The 21,368-nt window shown below is 36.9% G+C and overlaps 2 protein-coding genes across 2 annotated transcripts; both read right to left on the reverse strand.

The window, feature by feature from the left end:
- LOC18791259 lies at positions 5,799-6,668 on the reverse strand. The gene has a single exon (XM_007224688.2). The coding sequence runs from the start codon at positions 6,531-6,533 to the stop codon at positions 6,108-6,110; it is 426 nt and encodes a 141-aa protein (XP_007224750.1). The 5' UTR covers positions 6,534-6,668; the 3' UTR covers positions 5,799-6,107.
- On the reverse strand, positions 13,194-14,686 carry LOC18791155. The gene has a single exon (XM_020560723.1). The coding sequence runs from the start codon at positions 14,370-14,372 to the stop codon at positions 13,785-13,787; it is 588 nt and encodes a 195-aa protein (XP_020416312.1). The 5' UTR covers positions 14,373-14,686; the 3' UTR covers positions 13,194-13,784.

Below are 21,368 nucleotides of genomic sequence, written 5' to 3' on the forward strand. Positions count from 1 at the left end.
AAAAAAGAGAAATTGTGCAGGATAAAGATTTCAACCTAAAACTCAATTAATCTTCTGGATTTCTTCTGACTGGGTCTTTTCAGGGAGCCATGTTGTCCTTGGATAGATATTATTAATTTTGTGATCTTGATTATATAAGTTGCGAAATTTACCCATTTTGGTAACGCCAAATTTTTATTTGTTTTTCCTACTTCAACGAGGAACGCTAGGTTACTGTTAGTGTTTATAGCTCTATATAAATAAGAGCCTTGTAACCTATGGACAATTAACTTTGATTAATATCTCTTGCTCCATTCCCATTATTCACATTTTTCAATAGGCCAAACATGTACCTGTTTCATTTCTTAGTTGGAGGTACCAATTAGCACAGAAGGCTTGGGGAGAAGACATTGTCATAAACCCTCATACAACCACCGTTCGTATTGACAATGCTATTATCGATAGCAAAAACCTCACGGTTGATTGTAAATCCAAGAACGATGATTTGGGGATTCATGTTACAACCAACAGTCTTTCATACGAGTGGAGTTTGAAGGTTAATTTCTGGGAAACTACACTTTTCTTCTGTCATTTGAGTTTTCAAGACAAATCCAGGGCTGTGTCTGGATCGTTTGAAAAGATGCCCAACATTTGTGTTTGGAGTGTGCAGGAGTCTGGCGCTTATGGCTACAGAGAAACTCGGGCCTCGTTCAATTTGATATTTCCTTTCCATTTAAATAGAGACAAAAATAGAATATTACATATATATATATATATATAGTTCCGATCTCTTGGACCACAGATATCCAAGATATTGTGGTCACCCACCGTTGGATATTAATCCAATGGTTCAAAAAAGTTTTTTAAAAGGAGTGCAAGAGTGAGTGAACTGCTGAATTTACATCTAATGGTGAGTGACCATAAATCTCTTGAACTCCTGTAGTCCAAGAGATCGGGACTATACCCAAGGGATGAGAGGGATGGTAGTAAGACCATATTGTTCACAGAAATTACCTAACTCATATTTGGCTGATTTCCTATCAGACTGTATTTGTCTGCCAATTTTAAAATCAATACACATTTTCATGCCAACTTGGTTGATTGTACTTATAATATTTTCGTATGTCAAACTATCCCAATCTATATGACCTTGTTCATTACTCAGGGTCGTGCGTATTTTATGGGCGAACAAATTTGGAAGACCATTAACAAATTTTTCTTTCCAGAAAGACTGATTACTGTCATCTCTAAGCATGACTCTAGAGATGAAGACATCCTTGTACCATCTGAAATCAGACAACTTGGGACATCTAAGGTTGCTTAGCTGGTCATGTATCCTAGTAGTGGTATTACTAGGAGTTCCAATAAAATGCTCAATTATCTTGTAAAACAAAGTGTTGACTCCGTCTTCTATACCTTGACCTATTTGTTCGTCAAATATAGGGAGACCATCTTCATTAAGTTTTACAGCATATGTGATTCGATTTTTAGACTCAGGGGTCAGATGTTTATCCCACCAGTATCTGAGAGTACCGGTAAATCCAGTAACTAACAGGGAAACAATTTCAGACTGTCTGAAACTGTGATTGGTAATGTAACTGTTGGCAACCATTGACATATGTTGTAACTTATTCAGGATTTCTTGCTCAGAAAGACCATCAATATTCCATTCACACAATTTATCAGAAGAAACTGAAAACTGGGTTTGGAAGTTTCTTTCTTCAAATTGGATATCTGGAGGTGTTGGCCTAGGGTACCAATTTTTGGTTAAGCTAGTGGGGCTTATGTGTCTATCTAATCGTTTGATTTTGGGTTCAACTTGGACTTCTAAATTTTTGAAAGCATTTTCTATTTTTGAAATATTACTAGTTTCAGATTCTGTTGTCTCAGACTCAGAGGAGTTTGCGATTGGAAAAGAATCTAGGGTTTTAAGACCAGATTTTTCACCTTTCTCAGTTTTACTTGGGGTCAACTGCTCTAACATTTCTTCAATTTTCTTCATTGTGAGTTTTATCCTAAGCGTGGGGCTTGACTTAAGATCCTGGAACTGAACTATTGGTTTTTCAATTTTTATTTTAGACTTAATTTCTGGGGAACTTATCTTATCTATTTTAGTTTCAATTGTATCTAATTGTTTTCCTATGACAATTAAACTCTGGTTGGTATAATTATTCTGCTCAATTAGTCTTCTATTATCATCATTACTTTCAAAAGTTTTAAAGGGGGTAGCAGGTATGAGTGTGTTCTTATGTTCAATGATCATGGTATCAACTGGGGGATGACTGGCTTCAACTACAGACTTGTCTACCATTTTTCATTTTTCTTTAGTCAAAGTTTTTAACTCATCATTAGGCATATAATGGCTTTCAATAAAATCAAGGTAAAAGATTTCAACTTTGGCTGACCGTATGTAATCTTTCCATTCATTAAAGATTTTCTGACGGCTTTCACTAGCAGGGTAGGCTTGGTGATAACTATCTCTCCTGGACTGATTTTTTGGGGCTTTGAGATGGCAATTTAAGTGTGTCCAATTAATTTCAAATTTTTTATTAATAGTTCTAAGTTGATTGTCGACTGCTGCAAAATTGTCAATTAAGAAGTCAGATTGTGTTGGTGACTCAGGTGATTCGGACTTATCTTCTTGAACTGGAGCCTTGCCATAACAAGGTTGGGCAACCTGAAAAGATTTTCTCAGGGATTCAAGTTTGAAATCAATCATGGCTTTTTCTAAATCTAAGTCTCGCTCTAAGTTGGATATTAATCTAATGGTTCAAAAGAGTTTCTTAAAAGGATTGCAAGAATGAGTGAACCGTTGAATTTACATCCAACGGTGAGTGACCACAAATCTCTTGGACCCTTGTAGTCCAAAAAATCAGGATATAGTTTACAGGAATGCTGCAAATTGTATTGTGGTGCTTATCCTTTTTTTAAGGGTGTTTTTTGATCTAGTTATTTTATAATAAAAAATTCAACCTGGTTATAACGAGTGACATGCATTAGGCGGCATATTCACTTGTCACTAACTACAAGACATTTTTATTTTTATTTTTAATGAGATAGGGTGGACAAATCCAAAAAGATACGATAATTAACTAGTACATATCAAGCGAGGCCTAATAACACCTAAAAATTCATCCTCCAAGAAAACGCTAATTCAAGCAGAGGCCTCATCCAAATAACAAACCCCCAAATCCAAGTTAAAGCTTCAATTAGCTATACGATCTGCTACAACATTCATTTCTCTGTAAACATGAGCAAGGTGACAGTTGCCAATATGCCTCATAAAAACACAAAAACTCTGACTCAACTACAAGACATTTTTCACTTTGTGCTAAATGGTACTGAATTGGAGTATTGGAGCATCTTCAAAGAGGGGATGCAAATTTAGGGATGGAAAGCCTAATTTACATCACCGTTTATATTTCCTATAGAAAAAATGAGATGTGAGTTATTTATTTCAATAGGGAGTTTTCAAATTTAAGGAGCTAAGCCAACTAACTCAACGAAAAAAGAGTCTTAACTTTAAAAGCTAGTGGTCTTAGATTTGAATTACCGTGGCACTTTAATTGTATGTGCAAGAAACCTCTTTCCCTTTATAATTTAAACTATTATTTCTATTAAAAACAAAATTAAGGAGTTAAAATTTAGAGTTGGTGGTTTAATTTGTTCTGTCGGATGCCCTTAGCCATTCAATCTCAACTATGAGTGACATTGGTGTATGTGGCGCATTCACCAAAAGTCTCCCATGTGCTTCCTTTTGTCGTTGTCCTCTTTTTCAATTTGTGTGATTCGCTATTATAAGATGTAAAGTTAAATGTAAATGTGTATTTGTATTTGTATTTTTTTTTTCCATATACCAGGCGGTTTCTTCATTTACATCCTCAATTATTTACATCTGGCTTGGTGATCCTCTAACTGCAACTACAAGAAGGAACAAATATTTCTTTTAATTAGTTCAATAAATTTGCAAAGTTGGGTACCATACACATTAGTAAAAATACGTTGAGTTCATGCAAATAAAAAATATTAAATAGACAAATTGACCGTCAGACCAAAAACAAAAAACTAGACAAATTGACCGTCAGACCAAAAATAAAAAACTAGACAAATTGACCGCGCAAGTTGGATTTGGGATGCTAGTTTCAGCCCAAGAGCAGGAATGGCATGGGCCGAGCTGAGAAAAGCAATGGATATGGGAAAATTACCGGGTATTGAATGTTTTTCTCCAACTCCTCTCTTACCATTACTGATTTGATTTCCGACGCTCAGGTCCCCCTTTTCCGGTGACCCGTTGTGGCTCGATCATGGAGGCAACATCTTATTTTTTTGTGTTTTTATTTTTATTTTTGTGTTATTTGGGGCCATACTGTTTTAAAGTTTGCGCTTCTTTATGTTATGTTATGTTATGTTTGGCTCAATTAGTGTAGATCGGGAGATCTAGACTCTACTTTTTGGGGAAGGCTACAATGAGGAGACTAATCCCACCATCAAAATATTTAAAATATTTAAGTCTCATGATTTCTTTACATTTGTTGATGGTGAGATTCCCTCCTCAGATAGCTTCCTCAATTTAAACTCCTCATTATAGTCTCTCCGCTACTTTCTTTAATTTTAGAACAAGTAATTTGGGAAGAGGGATTTACACAAATATTTATTGGGTGCCTTGTGATTTTAAATTTCTACCCACGTAAGTGAAGGTATCTACTTTATTGTTTCCTTAGAAAAGTACAAATTCTGGTTCAATGCAATTTCTCCTTATTGGGCCTTTCCAAGGGCTTTTTTGTCTTCCTCTATTCCGGATGTCACAATTGATTTTAGATTAAAATCCAGTAATGTCACGTATTATTGTTGAAGTATGTATTAATTTTTAGTTCATACTACATTTAAAGTCCGTACTATTGTTGAGGTATTATTATTGAGATGAGTAATCAATTGATTTTGGGTCCGATACTTCCACATCAGAGCATGTCACGTCCAACATGTGAAGCCTGTACTATTGAGATAAGCACCCAATTGATTTCAGGTTGATTAAACTTGAATGAAAGAGAGTGTGTCCCCATCCAAGTATTTGAAGGCTATATCATTGAGAAGAGTAACTAGAATTATGCTGTTATGAGATTGGGAAAAAAAAAACACTGTGAAGGGAACAGTGCATAGATAAAAAGAATGGTTGGAAACCAATTGTTTCTTCTTGATACGGAAACAGAAAAAGACTGCAGATGTAGTGCAAGGCATGAATTGTCTCTATCTTCGAAGCACGTAATGGGGATTGAAAATGCCAATGTTGGTTTTGTTGTGACTTTTGCTTTTGCGCTGATAAGTGATATTCATTTCTCTGGGAGAGATAAACTTGCTTTTGTTCCACTGAGCCAGCCCACGCGGTTTTGAATCGACACACAGCCATATCCTCATGATGCTTCTTTAATCCTTTAGTACCAGCACTGCTTCATTAGGACAGCGTACATTCTGCTCACAGTTTTTTCTTCTTCTTATAAAACACACGGGAGGAATTGTATTTCGAGGAGTTTATGATTACTTGTTTCAAATGTCAATAATAGCTCCTGTTTTGTTTTTTGTTAAAATATAGTATGAGGATTAGGTGACACGAAAATAAAACAATTACTCTTTTAAGTCCTGTGTTCGAATCCCCCATTTTCCATTATCACTTGTATGTAAACCTGAAATTATACTATTTGGATTCTGCCTGCATTGGCTTCTCCATCTTTTTGATATATTTGTTTGATAGATCTTTTGTACAATTTTTCCTCAAAAAGAAAACGAAGTTCCACAGAGGAAGTTTGGGAAAGAAAAAAACAAAATTTCCAAACCGACAAAAGGCCTGCCATTAACATTCAGGTAAGCATTACAATTCCAATGCCCTATAGAAAAAAGAATACTATTTTATTACATATTGCTTAGAGTAAACTCATAATTTAACCAAAATTGCATTACAGTCGTTTCTAACATAACACAATTCAACTTGGGGTTCCATCTGTGACTTAGCAAAGCAAAATGGAAATATTTAATTTTAAAAAGGAACCCAAAAACAAAAATACCCTTCAATTTTTTTTTCCAGTAGTCCATGCACTTCGTTAATTATAATGAGAACCGTTTCCCAATCATTAATGTTACCATGAAAAATCTTTTCTCCAGTTTACTTCATCGTTGCTGAAATAGAACCCATCTTCTCTGACCAACCAAGAACACTTCCTAAAAGGACCGCACCTCTGTGTATCCCTGGGAGCCTTAAAGGCCTCAAAGCTCCTTCTTGTTCGGTCCCATTTCATTGTACATTTGAAATGGTCGTTGGTGCCCCAGAAATTGGTCCTCAGACTCCAGCTGAAGTCATCATGCTCCTGAAGCGCACGTCCACCAAGATCACTGTGTTCTGATGCACACCAGATGACAAGAGGCAGGGAGGAGTTGTTTGTGAAGCCGTTGATGACTCGAATATCGTATTCGATGCCGTAGAAGTTCTGGGGTTGTAGTATTGACATGAAGATCACGAAGGACGCTAGGCCACAGATGAGGAGAATGCTGGTGAGGATCTTCATATTTTTGTGAAGTGAAGGTAAATATTATGGTGGAAATGATAAATGAGCAATGCTTTTAAAGCTAGCCATAAAGAAAAAATCGTTTTCCTACTTGAAATGGTAACGTCATAATGGTATACCAACCTCCACCAAGTATTATACCAAATATACAAGTATACAAGATTTTTTTTTCTGTCCTAGGATCAAAGAAAGTAATGTGATATACAACATGGAGAGTGAACCAATATTTTCTCTCTTTTCTAATTCGCGAGAGGAGAAAGCAAGAGTCGAACTTTTGTTGCAGGTGTAACCGTATATGAATAACTTGCTTAATCAGTATCTAGCCACATCCCTTATGTTTAGTTATTTACATGATGTTTGACAGTGGTAGATCTGGATATAATTGGCTTTATAATATTTGAATTATATGAGACTGTGGGGTATATAGGCGACTAATAATGGTTATGCACTACGTGAGGTAAGATCATATGTGATATATATAACTTCCCATACTATTTTTGCATTGATGAAAACTTTATCCGTACAACTATGCAAGGCTCCACATGAATACCAAACAAATTTAAAGCATGGAAATGTCAATGTCACATCACTTCCCAGCATTTTAGATATTAGCTATTTGTGATTCGGACGCTGCCACACTTCAACGCAGCAAGCAGATATATTTATTTCTTTTTCAAGATCTTATAATTCAAGTAATTAAAATTATTTATCTACACACTTGAGGTCTTATTTTCGTATCTGACAAAATGAAAGTGAGGTATCAAATTGAGTTTAACAAACCCAATTAGTTACTTTTTAGCAAACCTAATCTGAATTTTTATGCGACAATCAGGACTGCAAGAAGTAATAATTGCGGATTGAAAAAGATCCATCAAACTAAGACCAAGTTGTAGGCTGGTGGCAGTGGATAAACATGAAGAGTAATCTAGCATATCTCAAGTGGTGCCAGTGGCAGCGTTTTGCTGTTAAAGAGCCGCACATGATAGAATAAGATGTGGTTTTGATCCTTTTGTTGTCCATAGATCTTCTGTATGGCTTAAAGCTAGAAATCTAGGCAAAACGACAACAAAGCCTGATATGTAATATTTTTTATTGTTGCCAAAACCTATGATATGTAATCTATGGCAGAAGATTTTCTTTTTGCCTAACATCCCAAGACGATCTTAATTTAGCCACCTTTCCTTTCTAAATATTCTAGGTCAATTGGGTCATGTTGTCGGACTTTTTGCTCTTTTATCAGCCTTTGCTAGCACTTCAAATCACTTAACAAAAATAAAAAAACGGAAAAGAAGAAAAGCTATAGCACTTGAAATTGGACGTCTCTAAAGTCCAACCCAAGTGTATACGGGCCTTTGCCTTTCTTTATCTATTTCTTCTGGTTGAGGCCAGTGGGACATTTCTTGATTTCTTCATTTCTTTGGGATGAATTTGTAATGGCCAGCCTATGTAAAAGTTTTTGGGCTTAAGGGAGACAATTGACCTTGATACCATACTCCTTTAAGTAATAGGATTGGGTTAGCTTAATCCAATCCCATTATTGTTGCTAAACAATGAATAGGAATATCATAAAAGTGTTATAAATCAAGAGAGAAAATAGAGAGGGAAATGGAGAGGGAATGAAGAGAATGTTTTGCTCTTCATTCTGATTTCTCATTCTCTTAGATGTGTGTATTACAATGAAGGGATGAACCCTTTTATAGAAAAAACCTAAGGAACATGTGGGCTCCACAACTAATTGTTTACAACACTCCCCCTTGGAGACCTCAAATGATATAGAATATGTCTCGTTAAAAACCTTGCCAGTAAAAACCCAGTGGAACAAAAACTGGTCGAAGGGAAAAAGAGTACATAACTATGTGTAACATAAAATTCTATGTATATTGACACGCGTGCGACACTGCCTCGTTAAAACCTTGCCAGGAAAAACCCAGTGGGATAAAAAACCTGGACGAAGGAAAAAGAGTACAGTGTTTGAAGATCTTTATTGATAGCACGCTCCACCTGATGCTTGGCAAAATATCTTTAAGTCATGTTGTTGATCACCTTTCTGAACATCGTAGTTAACACTGCTTCTGTGAGTCAATTTTGAGTGACACTGCCTCGTTAAAACCTTGCCAGGAAAAACCCAGTGGGATAAAAACCTGGATGAAGGAAAAAGAGTACAGTGTATGAAGGTCTTTATAAAAACCATGCTCCCCCTGAAAAATTTAGGACTAGCTTTTGTCCAGTAAGCGACCATAAAAATTTTCATAGTATACCCTAAACCCTTGAGCTGCACTGCCTCGTTAAAACCTTACCAGGAAAAACTCAGTGGGATAAAAACCTGGATGAAGGAAAAAGAGTACAGTGTGAGCTGAGCTCTATCTGGTCTAGTATACTTCCGGAAAATCATTAAAGTGTCCAACGGATAATCCTCATAAAAATGCTTCAATACTTTCTTAGTATAAGCAAGAATCTCGTTGGTATAATGCTCGATCGAGACAAATATTTCATGAATTCTGCAGAATCTTTAATGTGTTGCAATCACATCAATGTACTCACTGAGGTAATTTATGCATATTAATATTGAGTACAAATTTTGTGCTTCAAGCACATGTCCTTTAGGGACTTGCTTTATGCAATGATAATCCTCTCAACGGATTTTGTCTAAAAAGGGATTGAACTTTATGACACATTATATAGCTTTAACCCAGCTATTTATACATCTTTAGGGAATCGCTTCTGGCGATATGCTCTATGCATTTTAATAACCCTTAAAGATAATATGTTGGTCTCCGTAATTGTGTAATAAGGGGGGAGCACAATTGAATCTGTAAATATGGAGAAAAACCCAACATTCCTTGTTTCTGCCAGAAACAGTGTCATACAAAGTATGTATATTCCCTTTTATTCCGAACACCCAAGTATAAATTCAGTATTAACAAATTTTGGGGTTCGTATTATGGGTTTGTTCTTTCATGTTCATTCTTATTTATAATGGAATTACCTCTGTCCATTTTGGCCAATGATATTGTCGACATTTAATAATTGAACGTGGTTCCAATCAACACAGCCCATTGATGATTTGAGTAGCTACTCTAAAAACAAAAAAATTGTCGTTCATCAATTCATGATCAAAAAATGTCATTCATCAATTCATGATCCCACCATTCTCATTTGCATGCGCATGCATCAATTATAAGCATTTCTTTGCTTTTGGGTACCCAAGCCACTTCATGGGGCTTTTATTATGTGAGAATGTGGATTATAACCTCCAGTGGAGCGTTATTTTACATAGGGCGTGGAAGATCTCCATTTAGGGAGTTGGAACATTTAGAACCCATATATCTGTCATGCTGCAAACATGCCACAGATTAATACATACATGTCAATTAATTTCTGGGACTTTAACCTATATTATGGGACTTTAACCCATATAATTTGCTACGCATTAGGCGTGCATAATATCAATATTGACATGTTAAAGGATTGTCCTTTCGGGACTTCAATCCATATCATTTGCTACGCAACAGGCGTGCATCATATTGATCACTGCTATACCCATATTCTGTTCTTATGGGATTTTAATCTGTGGCAGTGTATTATCAATGTATCCAACTTGCAATCTGTAAAATTTGCATTTAATAATTCATGGATACATACAAGCCATTCTTTTGGAACAGACTTATCTTCCCATGTGGTTACATTTCAAGATAAAATATCAAATAAGTATATAAGCATATAATAACACAAATATTGCTTACATCCTTAGGTGGGAGAAACTTTTCTCAAGTATCATTCAAGCTCGTATCGGCCCAGTAAATATAATGTAGCGCTTGATGATCTAGTTATATCCTGCAAGAGCAAAATCACAACCCTTTTTTTTTTTTTTTTTTTTTGTCAAAAACAAATAACCCTCAGAGTTACAAAAAGAGAAAAAATGCAAAAAATTGTGATATGGATTGCAAGAGAAGGTAAGCAATCAAGGAAGGAAGCTGGTGGGAGCAAACAACAAACTCTCATTTCTCCTAGTCTAGAAGGACCTCAGGAGATTGGAGCATAAGGTCGCCTTCACAGTTCCCTAATGCAGCGGAAACGTGATCAGGGATAGTCTCGCTTCCTGAATGGATGATCAGAGATAGTCTTGCTTCTCGGGCACATTAGGTGCTCACTGATAAGAAAAACAAGTAGATATCGCATTGAGAGGGAATTGAGATAGATCAAGTATAGAAATCTGATGTTTCTCATTGAATGTTTTTCTTACTCATGTCTTCTGCAAAGAAAATTTCGTTAGTAGCACATTTATACACAAATACAATGAATAGGTAGAACCGGTGAATTTCAAATTAACCATAGGAAAATTGCGAGATTCTCGGGATACTTTTGATAAAGTAGCTCCGTGAAATCCGCAAAGCAAGATCGGTTTTTGACGAAAATAATATTTTGAAAACGCCGAAAGTGCCGACAAACATTAATGGAGGCCACGTGAAGTTTTGGAATCTGGGAAAGAAAATATGGGGATCCGAAAAGATATTGGGATCCTGAAAAACTGTAGCCATATTTCCTCCTATAGATATTGTCTTTGCAAAACTTGATTGGAGCAACTGCGTTGCAATTTAACTTCCTTCATTTTCTGAAACTTTAGTTTTCTCAAGACTTTCTTCGAAAACTTTCTTAAAAATGGCTTCCTCTTCTTCCTGCCCAAATTATTTCAATTTGAATGATACTCCCACAACAACCAGTGACGCCCAAGTTTGGCGTCCATCCTTTGTATCCAAAAATCGTCATCTCACAGTTAATGATTCTGTGATGATGAATGATGCTACTGCTGTCATAGTAGCTAGGAATTGCATTACTCCAATGGATGAAATGTTGTTGACAGGGAGATCAGAGGAAGAGGCTATTGATGACTCAATGGCCTTTAGCATTCAGAGTGCTGTTTCTGTTTCTAACATGGCTGATCGTTTGCGTGCCAGAGCAAACGAGGTTGAGAATTTAACAACTGAAAATTCGTCTCTCCAAAGAATGCTTCATGAGTCTCAACAGGAGGTTGAGAAACTTAAAGGAGAGAATAATGCCTTGTTGAAACTGGTGAGTTCATACTCTGTTGATACACTGAGAAGGCTAGACATGCTGTAGGTCTCCAATGAAAGAATTTTGGGAGACCATGAGAGACTCATGGCTAAGCTTAAGAGGCGTCGTCCTCTTCCTTCAGAGGCTTCCGGAACATAATGTATTTTTATAGATTTTACCGGGCCTGCACCTTCATTGCAGGAAAAAAAAATCTATCTGTTGTATGTTCCTGTAATAATAATTGCGCACATTCTTAAACTTGCATCTGTGGTTTTTACGTCTTTTCAAAATGACGGTTTGGAACCTTGTGCCTTATAGGTTCAAATAACCACATCGACTCTCCCAAATTCATCATTCTCTTATGCCAAAGAAATATGTGGCGTACCACAATTTGCAATAATACCTCAAGGGTTGTCCATTTAATTGGGAACTTCAGGTTCTCAACACTGTTAGATTTTGAACTTCAGGCCAAAATTACATATGCTCATGGTGTGCACATTTTTACAATTTTCTGTACATATTTCTGGACTTCAAGCCCTTACATAATTGTCCATATTGTGAGGAACTTCTGGCATCTCATTTTAATTGCTCATTCATGAGTTTAAGGAACTGCAGGTTCCCTTTTGAATGGTGATAGTTTACCCAAAATGGTAAATATTTATGCATACATCACTATTCATGTATACGGCACTATACATATATACAGTACATTTGCCAGTACAGTTATCATCCATGTGTACGGCATTATGAACCAGTACGGTACTGTTACATCATTAAGGAACCCCAGGTCCTTATTTACATGTCAAGGATCAAGGACCCTCAAGTCCAATCACATGTTTACAAATATAGTACCGAAGAGACTGCCAGCTCTCATATTGACATCATCATCAAGGATCTTCAAGTCCTGATATAATTGTATGATGAGGATCAAGGAACTTCTGGTCCTGATCTGCATACTGTAAAAATTCATCATACAGCACATTTAATTCATAAAATAAATTGCTAGTAAAGAAATTACTGGTATGAGCGATAAAACCGCACCACCCTTTTAAATAAATGTAAATGTGCGGTAAATTAAATTTATAAAGTATGAGGGTTAATTCCTCATCATACTTTAAGTAAAAGTAAATGTACGATAAAATAAATTGCTTGCTATATGGGCGTTAATTCCGCACCATATCTTAAATAAAATTAAATGTGCGGTAAAGTAAATTCATAAAGTATGAGGGTTAATTCATCATCATACTTTAAGTAAAAGTAAATGTGCAGTAAAATAAATTCATAAAGTATGAGGGTTAATTCCTCATCATACTTTAAGTAAAATTAAATGTGCGGTAAAGTAAATTCATAAAGTATGAGGGTTAATTCCACATCATACTTTAAGTAAAAGTAAATTTACGATAAGGTAAACGTGCTTGTATGGGCACTAATTCTGCTCCATACATTTAAATAAAAGTAAAGGCGTGGGCGATAAACCCGCACCACCCTTTTAAATAAATGTAAATGTGCAGTAAATTAAATTCATAAATTAAATTGTTAGTATTAGTAACGGTCTCCCACTGATAATATGTTTAGTATTACCGAGGGTCCATTTTTGTTAATGGTTAGTAAAAGAAAAGCAGATAAATATAATAGGAAATAATAGGGGAGGTCAGGGAGCAGAGATCTTATCGCTTATGCCCTTGCTGAGTGATTTTTGCTGAGTGATTTCCCTTTTTTTTTTTTTTTCTTTTTTTTTAAATTTAAAATTTTCTTTCTTTAGGTGGGCTTTCACATGCTTTCCACTAGGCCGACCTGTACACATCAACTTGCTGTATCCCACGAGGCTCGATCTCAACACCGACCTGTCAACAAATTTTAGTGGCTTACCTCTATTTTAGAAAAAAGTTTCTTCACTGTTTTTTTTTTTTTTTGACCATACTTCCTCCAGCTCCTTGGAGTTAGGGTCGTCGTCCTCCAGCTTCATGTCAATCCCCTTGCTCCTGCAAATGATCCGATTGCTTTTGTTTCTTTTGTGATGGCCCAGAAATAGTCCCAACCATGCTTGAGAGTTGTTCCTTGATGTAAGTCAATGATCTCAGCATCGCTTCAAGAGTGTCCCTAGTCAGTTGAAACTTTACCTCGATTTCATCTAAAGGAGATTTGGTATAATCTTGCAACTTAAGATTGATGACAGCCACTCTATTAGCCGGCCCTGAGTTACAGTTCTCCATGGTCTAAGTCATTGACTTTAGGCGAGGTAGAATTCCCTGAAGAATTGGAGGAGACATGGGAGTGAGCCGATAGTCGAGACGCATTGGTCCCAGTAACAATCGGTGTTGATGAAGCTCCAAAATCGCTAAATGAGCATGAGCTACCCAAAGTCGTGAAAGATGGCGGCACACTTGTCTTGACCTGATACGAAACACTAGTCCTTGGCAATGAACGCAGCTGTTCTCGGGCTACTTCATCCTTCCATTGAGACTGATACTTGTGGAACAACACCACCAAATTGCTCTGCAAATCGAGCGGTAAATCGGGAGGGAAGAGCTTCAAAAGGTCATCACCAGTGAAGTTTTCATGTACCCATTTTCTGATAAGCGATCGAAGGCATGCCAAAACTGGATGGAGTTGTGAAAGAGAAGGCAGATTGAGGAGAGATTGGAAGTGGGACTTTTGGTGGGGGGAGTGGAGACCGGTTTTCCTGGTTTTCCAGAGAGTGCAAAGCAATTGGTCAAGTGCTTCCTCTGATTTTAGGGCTGATAGCTTATGCAATTGCAGGTGCAGTGTGTCCTCCATGACCTCCATTCTTTTCTCATTTGTTCTGTTTCAGAAGGGTTATTTTGAAACAGTGGAGCAGCAGAGATGGATGGAAGAAGATATCTGGGTTTCAACAGAGAATTCAGCTGGTATTTTTGAAAGCGAATTCGTGCTGATAACGTGTTATAAATCAAGAGAGAAAATAGAGAGGGAAATGGAGAGGGAATGAAGAGAATGTTTTGCTCTTCATTCTGATTTCTCATTCTCTTAGATGTGTGTATTACAATGAAGGGATGAACCCTTTTATAGAAAAAACCTAAGGAACATGTGGGCTCCACAACTAATTGTTTACAACAAAAAGGCACTTTTTAATGTGCATTTTTGTATCATAACTTTTTTTTTTATAGTACAAGTGATAGTCTAAACTACAAGAGAAGGGGGGGTTCTCACACACACTCTCACACAACTAAGATGCCATGGGGGCTTGAACCTGTGACATCTTGTTTGCAAATCCAGACACTTTTCCACTTCGCTAGACCACGTTGGCTTTAGTATCATAATTTAATCCTATATTTGAATGTGCATTTTTCAAGGATAACTTATACTATATATAGTGTTGAATGGAAAATTTTCACAAAAGCAATTAGCCAAGAGTTTGACTTGGGTTAGAATTGAATTTGTTTGTCCCTGCAATCTTATCAAGAAAAACATTTAAAAATAAAATAGATGTATTTCAGTGGTTTTGAAACACCAAGAGATAAGCATCTCGGTTGAGAAGTGGTCATCAGCTTGAATTCAAACTCATCATAAGATAGCCTCTATAAGAGGCATGACATGAGGAAAAAAAAAAAAAGGAAGAGAACAGAGGAGGACAAAAAAAAAACGCAGAGAGAGGAGAATAGCTGCAGGAAAGAAAAGGAGGAGAAAGGAGAACAGCCGCAGGAAGGAAAAATTAGCAAGCATACTTCAGAAAGGGAAGGGCCATTTCAAGGTAAAAATATCAATTTTATGACACAATTTTCTGGTTTTTGCTCAAGACTTTAGGTTTCATTCAACTCAAGGGTTCTTGGCTATGATGATTTCAATCATCATAAACAAAGTTAAGAATCTCTCCAAGGCTTGGCTACGCTCAAATAACTCCAGCGGTGTTTTCAAACATCTGGTCCACAACCAACAGGGGAGGATTGCCTTCCATGATGATTTCAATCATCATATTTCATGGCAGAGTCTATTCCAATAGGCAACGTCGAATAAGCGCTTCCAAGAGCAAAGGATCCCTCAAATCGTGGATGTAGAGATGAACGCACCATGGAATCAAAATCAAAGAACGAAAGCTTGTAATTACAAGTCTCTGCGTAAAACCTCAGTATGAAGCATCTAAAACCAAAAGGGCCTCATGGCAATTGAATTGCTTCCCCATGAGTGTGTGCTGCCAGCAAGCCAACAAAAAAAAAGAAGAGAGCCAGCGGAGGAAGAGATGGTGGAGCAAAAGGAAAAATTGTGGTTTCGTTGTTGTGTTTTGTTTACAGAGATGAAACAAAGAGGAGATAAAAATAAAACAAAAGGGGGGCTGTTCGCACAGCCATCCTCTTTTGATCTGCTTTGACTAAGAACAGGAGTAAAGAAGTAAAAGAAATATGGTGGCTGGTTTTGTTTCTTGTGCAAGAAGACAAAACAAGGGGCAACACAAAAAAAAAAGGTAATGAAATAAAAAGAAGGGGGTTGTGTCGCACAGCCCCTCCCTCTCTTGAATGGTTCTCTTGGTTGATGGAAAATTGAATAAAAGAAAAGGAGATGGGCAATAGTAAAAGTACAGCAATAGTAAACAAAAAAAAGAAGAGGAGTTGGCAAAGCAAATACCACAAGTTTTTCTCTTTGGTGTCTAAAGCAAAAGCAAGGGTTTTCTCCACTAAATAAAGAAATCTCCAAAGCCTTCAATCTCGCAGCACAGTCTATACATGCAAAAAGAGAGAACAAAAAGTCAGAAACATGGAAACAGGCAAAAAAAAAAAAAAAAAGCAAAAGAGAAGGGAGTTTATGGGGTAGACTACCACGTGGAAAGCAAGAGGATTTTCCCCTTTGTGTGTAGCTGGCGATGAGCAAGGAAAAGGGAAGTAGAATTCTACTTCCTGTCAATTGAAAGTCTCAAGGTTCTCTTGGGTTATTGACCTTGGGAAAGTTACAGCACACAATGGACAATAAGAGGATTTGTCTCTTTTGGTTCCAAGTCAGCCCAGAAGCATCCAATTAATTGGAGGGTCTTCTATTGCTACTGCTATTGCTGTCCATGCAGACAAAAGTCCTAGTCAGTTCAATCAATAAATAAAATAAAAGAGAAGAACTAAGGAATGGCATGTGGGTTACCACGTGAAATCCGCTTCCGTTTGATGGTGCAACAGGTGGCTTGAGCAAAGCTAGGTGCTGGTCTGGGAGCAAAGCTATGTGCTGGTCTGGAGAAGCAAACGAAGAATAATGTTAAGACTTTCGTTTTGTGGCTGTTTGCTGGTGCACACATGTTTTTTTTTTTTATAAGGAAGACAACCCAATCCTATGTGGACAAGAAGTTTACTTCACTGGATGATCCAGCAGTTCCAAATCAATAAGGAGTTTAATCCATACTTCACTTGGAGAAGGATTTCTATCCTTTGGGTGTCTTAATCAAATTGAAAGACACCTGTTAATGGCACCAATACGTGAGGGATCCAGCTGGAGCAAAACAAGGAATTTGAATTATGAGTCCAAATTCTATTGCATGAAGCTTATGATAAAAAAAGAATGGTGTTGCTGTGGGGCTGGCGCTGTACAACACGTTGCTCAAGACCAATTCAAGATGGCTAGTTGGCTACCAAAGAAAATTTGATATTGGGTTCTCTTTGATTGTAACAAGGAAAAACAAAAAAAAGGGTTTGATGCAAGATGTGTTTTGCCAAATTTTTATCTCCTCTAATAAGTCGTATGCAAGAGACCGGAGAAGAAAGAATTGGCAAGTTTGACAAAAGCTAACGAACCCAAAGCTGCCAGCTGCATAAATCTGAACACACGAAGTTTGAGTCCAGACTCATGCGAACCGATCCAAAGGAAGGGCAGATTTCTCTAAGTTCATCCTCCACAGTTCAAGCTATCAAGCTTCTAAATAGGAAGGAGCAGAACTATGAAAAAAATAAGATAAATCAAGGAGATACAATACTTTTCTTTTGCTTCATGGAGAAGCAAAAGGCTCCATGCCAATGACAAACGGAAGGGAAAATCAAGCCACAAGAGTAGCTGGCTTGTACCGACATCAAGAAGTCAAAGACGATAGAAAAATAGTCAGAGGCGTGATTGTTTGAGAGGGCCCATTCTTTGTAAATGTCCACTAAGCTCAACAATATGCTTTACAATATAAAACAAGCATTGAGCTTCACACAGATAGAAGACAAAGTGAAGGTTTGAAACCAAGGCCTTTTCAAGTCCCTCACATTACTTTTGGTGACTGCAACAAATGAAAACAAAGTGTCCAGGCACTTGTGCTCCTTTGTATTCCAAGGGACGAAGACGTGAGTTCACTACTTGCAGTACCAAGCTATGCAAGCAAGTGCACAAAAGTGTCAGCAAAGGTTCACGAGAACTAAATTGATTGACGGTCAAGAAGGCTCAATAAAATGCTTACGTCATTCGGGTCTATCTGCCTCAATTCTCAAATGCAAGATGGCTACTAAACATGCCCACAAAATCTCAACAAGAAATATGGGAATCAATCACTGTGGCAAAGAAGCTATTTAGAAAGGAGTGCCAAGCGACTCAATCATACTGTGTCGATGACGCCATTCCAAATAAATGATTGGTCGTGCTACGAGCATTGAGCTCACTCTCAAAAGATACCAAATGAGCATCAATATGGATTAACAGGCTTGTCAACCACAAAAGCCCATTAATCTCAAATCCTCCAAATCATGCATGGATACAAATGCAAATGTCAATTGTAGAGAATTAGTGGGTTCATCAAAATTGCTCATTATTTTTCTTGGACATTGACAAAAAGAAAAATGGTATAAAACTATCCAATTTTCCCCATGGGTCATCTACCCATGCAAATTCCAAATGAGATTAAATTCAAATATCTCAAACACAAATTCTTAATTAGTGCGCCACACTTACCCATTAATTTCCAATTTTTCCCATAGGTCATCTACCTATGAAAATCTCCAAATTGTCCCAAAGACACAAATTCTCAATTAGTGGGCCACAGTTACCCATTAACTTCCAAAATTTGGAACTACGTCGGTTTGATCCCGTCAAGGGTACGTAGGCAGTCTAACATCCCAATAGACGCAACCGCAATCAAATTTAAATATCTGGTTTATCTTAACCAAATTTTGCCAAAACACTTTCCCAAACGCAATTGTCAATGTTTAGGAAAAATTAATGGGATAATTAAAATTACTCATTATTTTTCTTGGACATTGACAACAACGAAAGTGGTACAAAACCATCCAATTTTCCATGGGTCATCTACCCATGAAAACTCTAACGAGATTAAATCCAAGTCTCTCAAACAGAAATTCTCAATTAGTGGGCCACACTTACCCGTTAATTTCTAAATTCCGAACTACGTTGGTTTGATCCCTTTGAAAGGGTACGTAGGCAATCTAGAGATTCAATCTAGATGCAACCATCCCAAATGCAATCCCATATCGAATCCCTGGTTTATTTAGCTAAATTCACTCAAACACTTCTCAACACAATTCAAATCAAATTTCCCTCGCAATGAGTCATTTATTCATTGCGATTCTTTGAACTACGAGTGGCTTGATTCCCGCAAGGGATACGTAGGCATCCTGAGGTTGGACTTGGGAGCAGTTGCAAAAACAAACACACACGTTCTGTTTCTTTATGATGGAATCAAAGGGTGTTCCCTTGAAGCAAGGGATTATAATTAAGAGACTTGCGTCTCGAATGGGTCGAACCTAAAATAATAAAACCCCGTTATTTAATTAGTGGTGGTGAAATTATATTAGGAGGATCACATTTTCCTTCAACATATAGTTAAGGGGGATACATAATCCCACTACTCCAACCGTTAACCTTAGATCAAGACCTAGGAACTGAGACACCAGTGCTAATGAAGGATACTTATCGGCAATGTTTGGTAACTAAGATTTGATTGAATTAGATAGGATTCGATGACATTTTGGATTGGAAATTATAAGTATCCTTCATTTGCACTAGTGTCATATGTCATGATTCCTGCTCTTGGGTCTTGGGTTCGAGACTAGGGCGTTGGAGTAGTAGGATTAAATATCCCACCTTTTTTTATAGGATAAGTTATCGTATAAAAATGCACATAATACTTTTTTTATTTTATTCTAGGCAATTGAAAAAACAGAATTGTTGTTCAGTTATGGGAATATGGTGGGATTATCTTGTGTTCTATCCACATTCATTTTTTAGCCCCAAACATGGCATTGGATTTAGCAAATTCAATCCTACTACTTATCATACTCACCAAACAATGTCATCATTGCGAATCCAATATAAATCTAACACAATCCAATCCTAGTAACTAAATATGAAGAGCACAAAAATGACTAATAACATTTCGATTTTGTCCCATAAAAAGTGGTCATCTTCAATCTTGAACGCAGGTTTCCTCCCTATATAACAAGGAGAGTTTGAGTACTAAAGAATTTGTCTCCGAGTTTGGAAAGGCTTACACGATATCATTTCTCATTTGTGCATCCATATATTTTTTTGGGAATAAATTGCTGGCGGCCAAAAATTAAAGACTAAAACTATAATAGGAATAGACACAAACTCTTATTAATCCAAATATTAGGTTCTCAATGATTGGAATCTAATTATACCTTTAATTTTATATAAGAAAAAGGATAGCCTTTAGATTTTCAGGAGAATTAGGAAATGGCTTATTGATTCCTGCATGGATAAGCCTTATCTAATATACACACACAGAGTAAATTTTGTGTTGGGAAAGATGACAAAAAACCAAAGAGCCAATAAATAAATATGGCACTTTAAGGATCTGACTTTTTTCAGTCTTGCGTAAATAAAATGGGCCAAAATTAACAATCTATCTTCCACTAAGAAAAATAATGGGAATACAATAATAATGTCACCAAACACCGGTGGCTAAACTCTCTGTTGGTTTTTCTCTCAAGAGGATTTTCTTTCTCACACAAATGAGACTTTCTTACCTCTCAAAAACTGTCTAAGTTTTAGTTTTCTAAGGGATGCATTGAACTGAAAGAAAGGCAACTGCTTTTATAGCCAACATTCCTAACTAATTGGTGGCCTGGCATGAGGGAGACTTTTTCTCATTTTCTCTTCCATTCGTTTTCTTCAAATTTTCCAGTCCTTTCTTTTATTTTATTTTAATATTTATTCTCCTTCTTTTTCTCTCCTCTACTAACAAGGGAAACCCATCATTTTGTACTATAAAATGAACGACAAGGTCCTCTTGAACTTTGTCCTGCTTCAATCAAAAGAATTCCAAAAGAAAAAAAGAACCGTTTTCCTGCAGGAACCAAAAATGAGCCCTCCTATCAGAAATGTTGTTATGGCACTGCTAGTTGTGCTTTTAATTACAAGTACTGAGGCCGACGTTCAAATTCCTAGGACCAAAAGACTCAGAATCACCAACTCGTTGGCAAGTAAAGTGGACATGAAGGTCCACTGTAAATCCGGTGCGCATGACCTAGGGGAGCAGATAGTTCGTCCAACGGAGAGCTATGAGTTCCGTTTCAAAACAAATGTTATGGGAACCTCATTGTTTTTCTGCAGCTTTCAGTGGGGGAATGAGTTTCATTATTTCGATGTTTACAAGAACGGTAGGGACGATTGTAGCAAATGCTTTTGGACTATTGTTGAAAAAGGGCCTTGCTTGTATGGCGTTCAGGGTGTCTGCCATGAGTGGAACAAAAATTAGGGTCTTAGGAGTGTCATGAGAGGACTCATTATTATTACAAATTTTTAAAAAATTGATGGGTGAATTACAATTTGTGCCGTATGAATTTGGTCGATGTAATAATGTGCCCGGTACTTGTAATG

Source organism: Prunus persica, chromosome G1, assembly GCF_000346465.2.
Source record: "Prunus persica cultivar Lovell chromosome G1, Prunus_persica_NCBIv2, whole genome shotgun sequence".
NCBI lineage: Eukaryota > Viridiplantae > Streptophyta > Magnoliopsida > Rosales > Rosaceae > Prunus > Prunus persica.

Coding starts and splice junctions, on each gene's coding strand:
- LOC18791155 (XM_020560723.1), bottom strand. CDS start 14,372: ATGGAGGTCATGGAGGACACACTGCACCTGCAATTGCATAAGCTATCA.
- LOC18791259 (XM_007224688.2), bottom strand. CDS start 6,533: ATGAAGATCCTCACCAGCATTCTCCTCATCTGTGGCCTAGCGTCCTTC.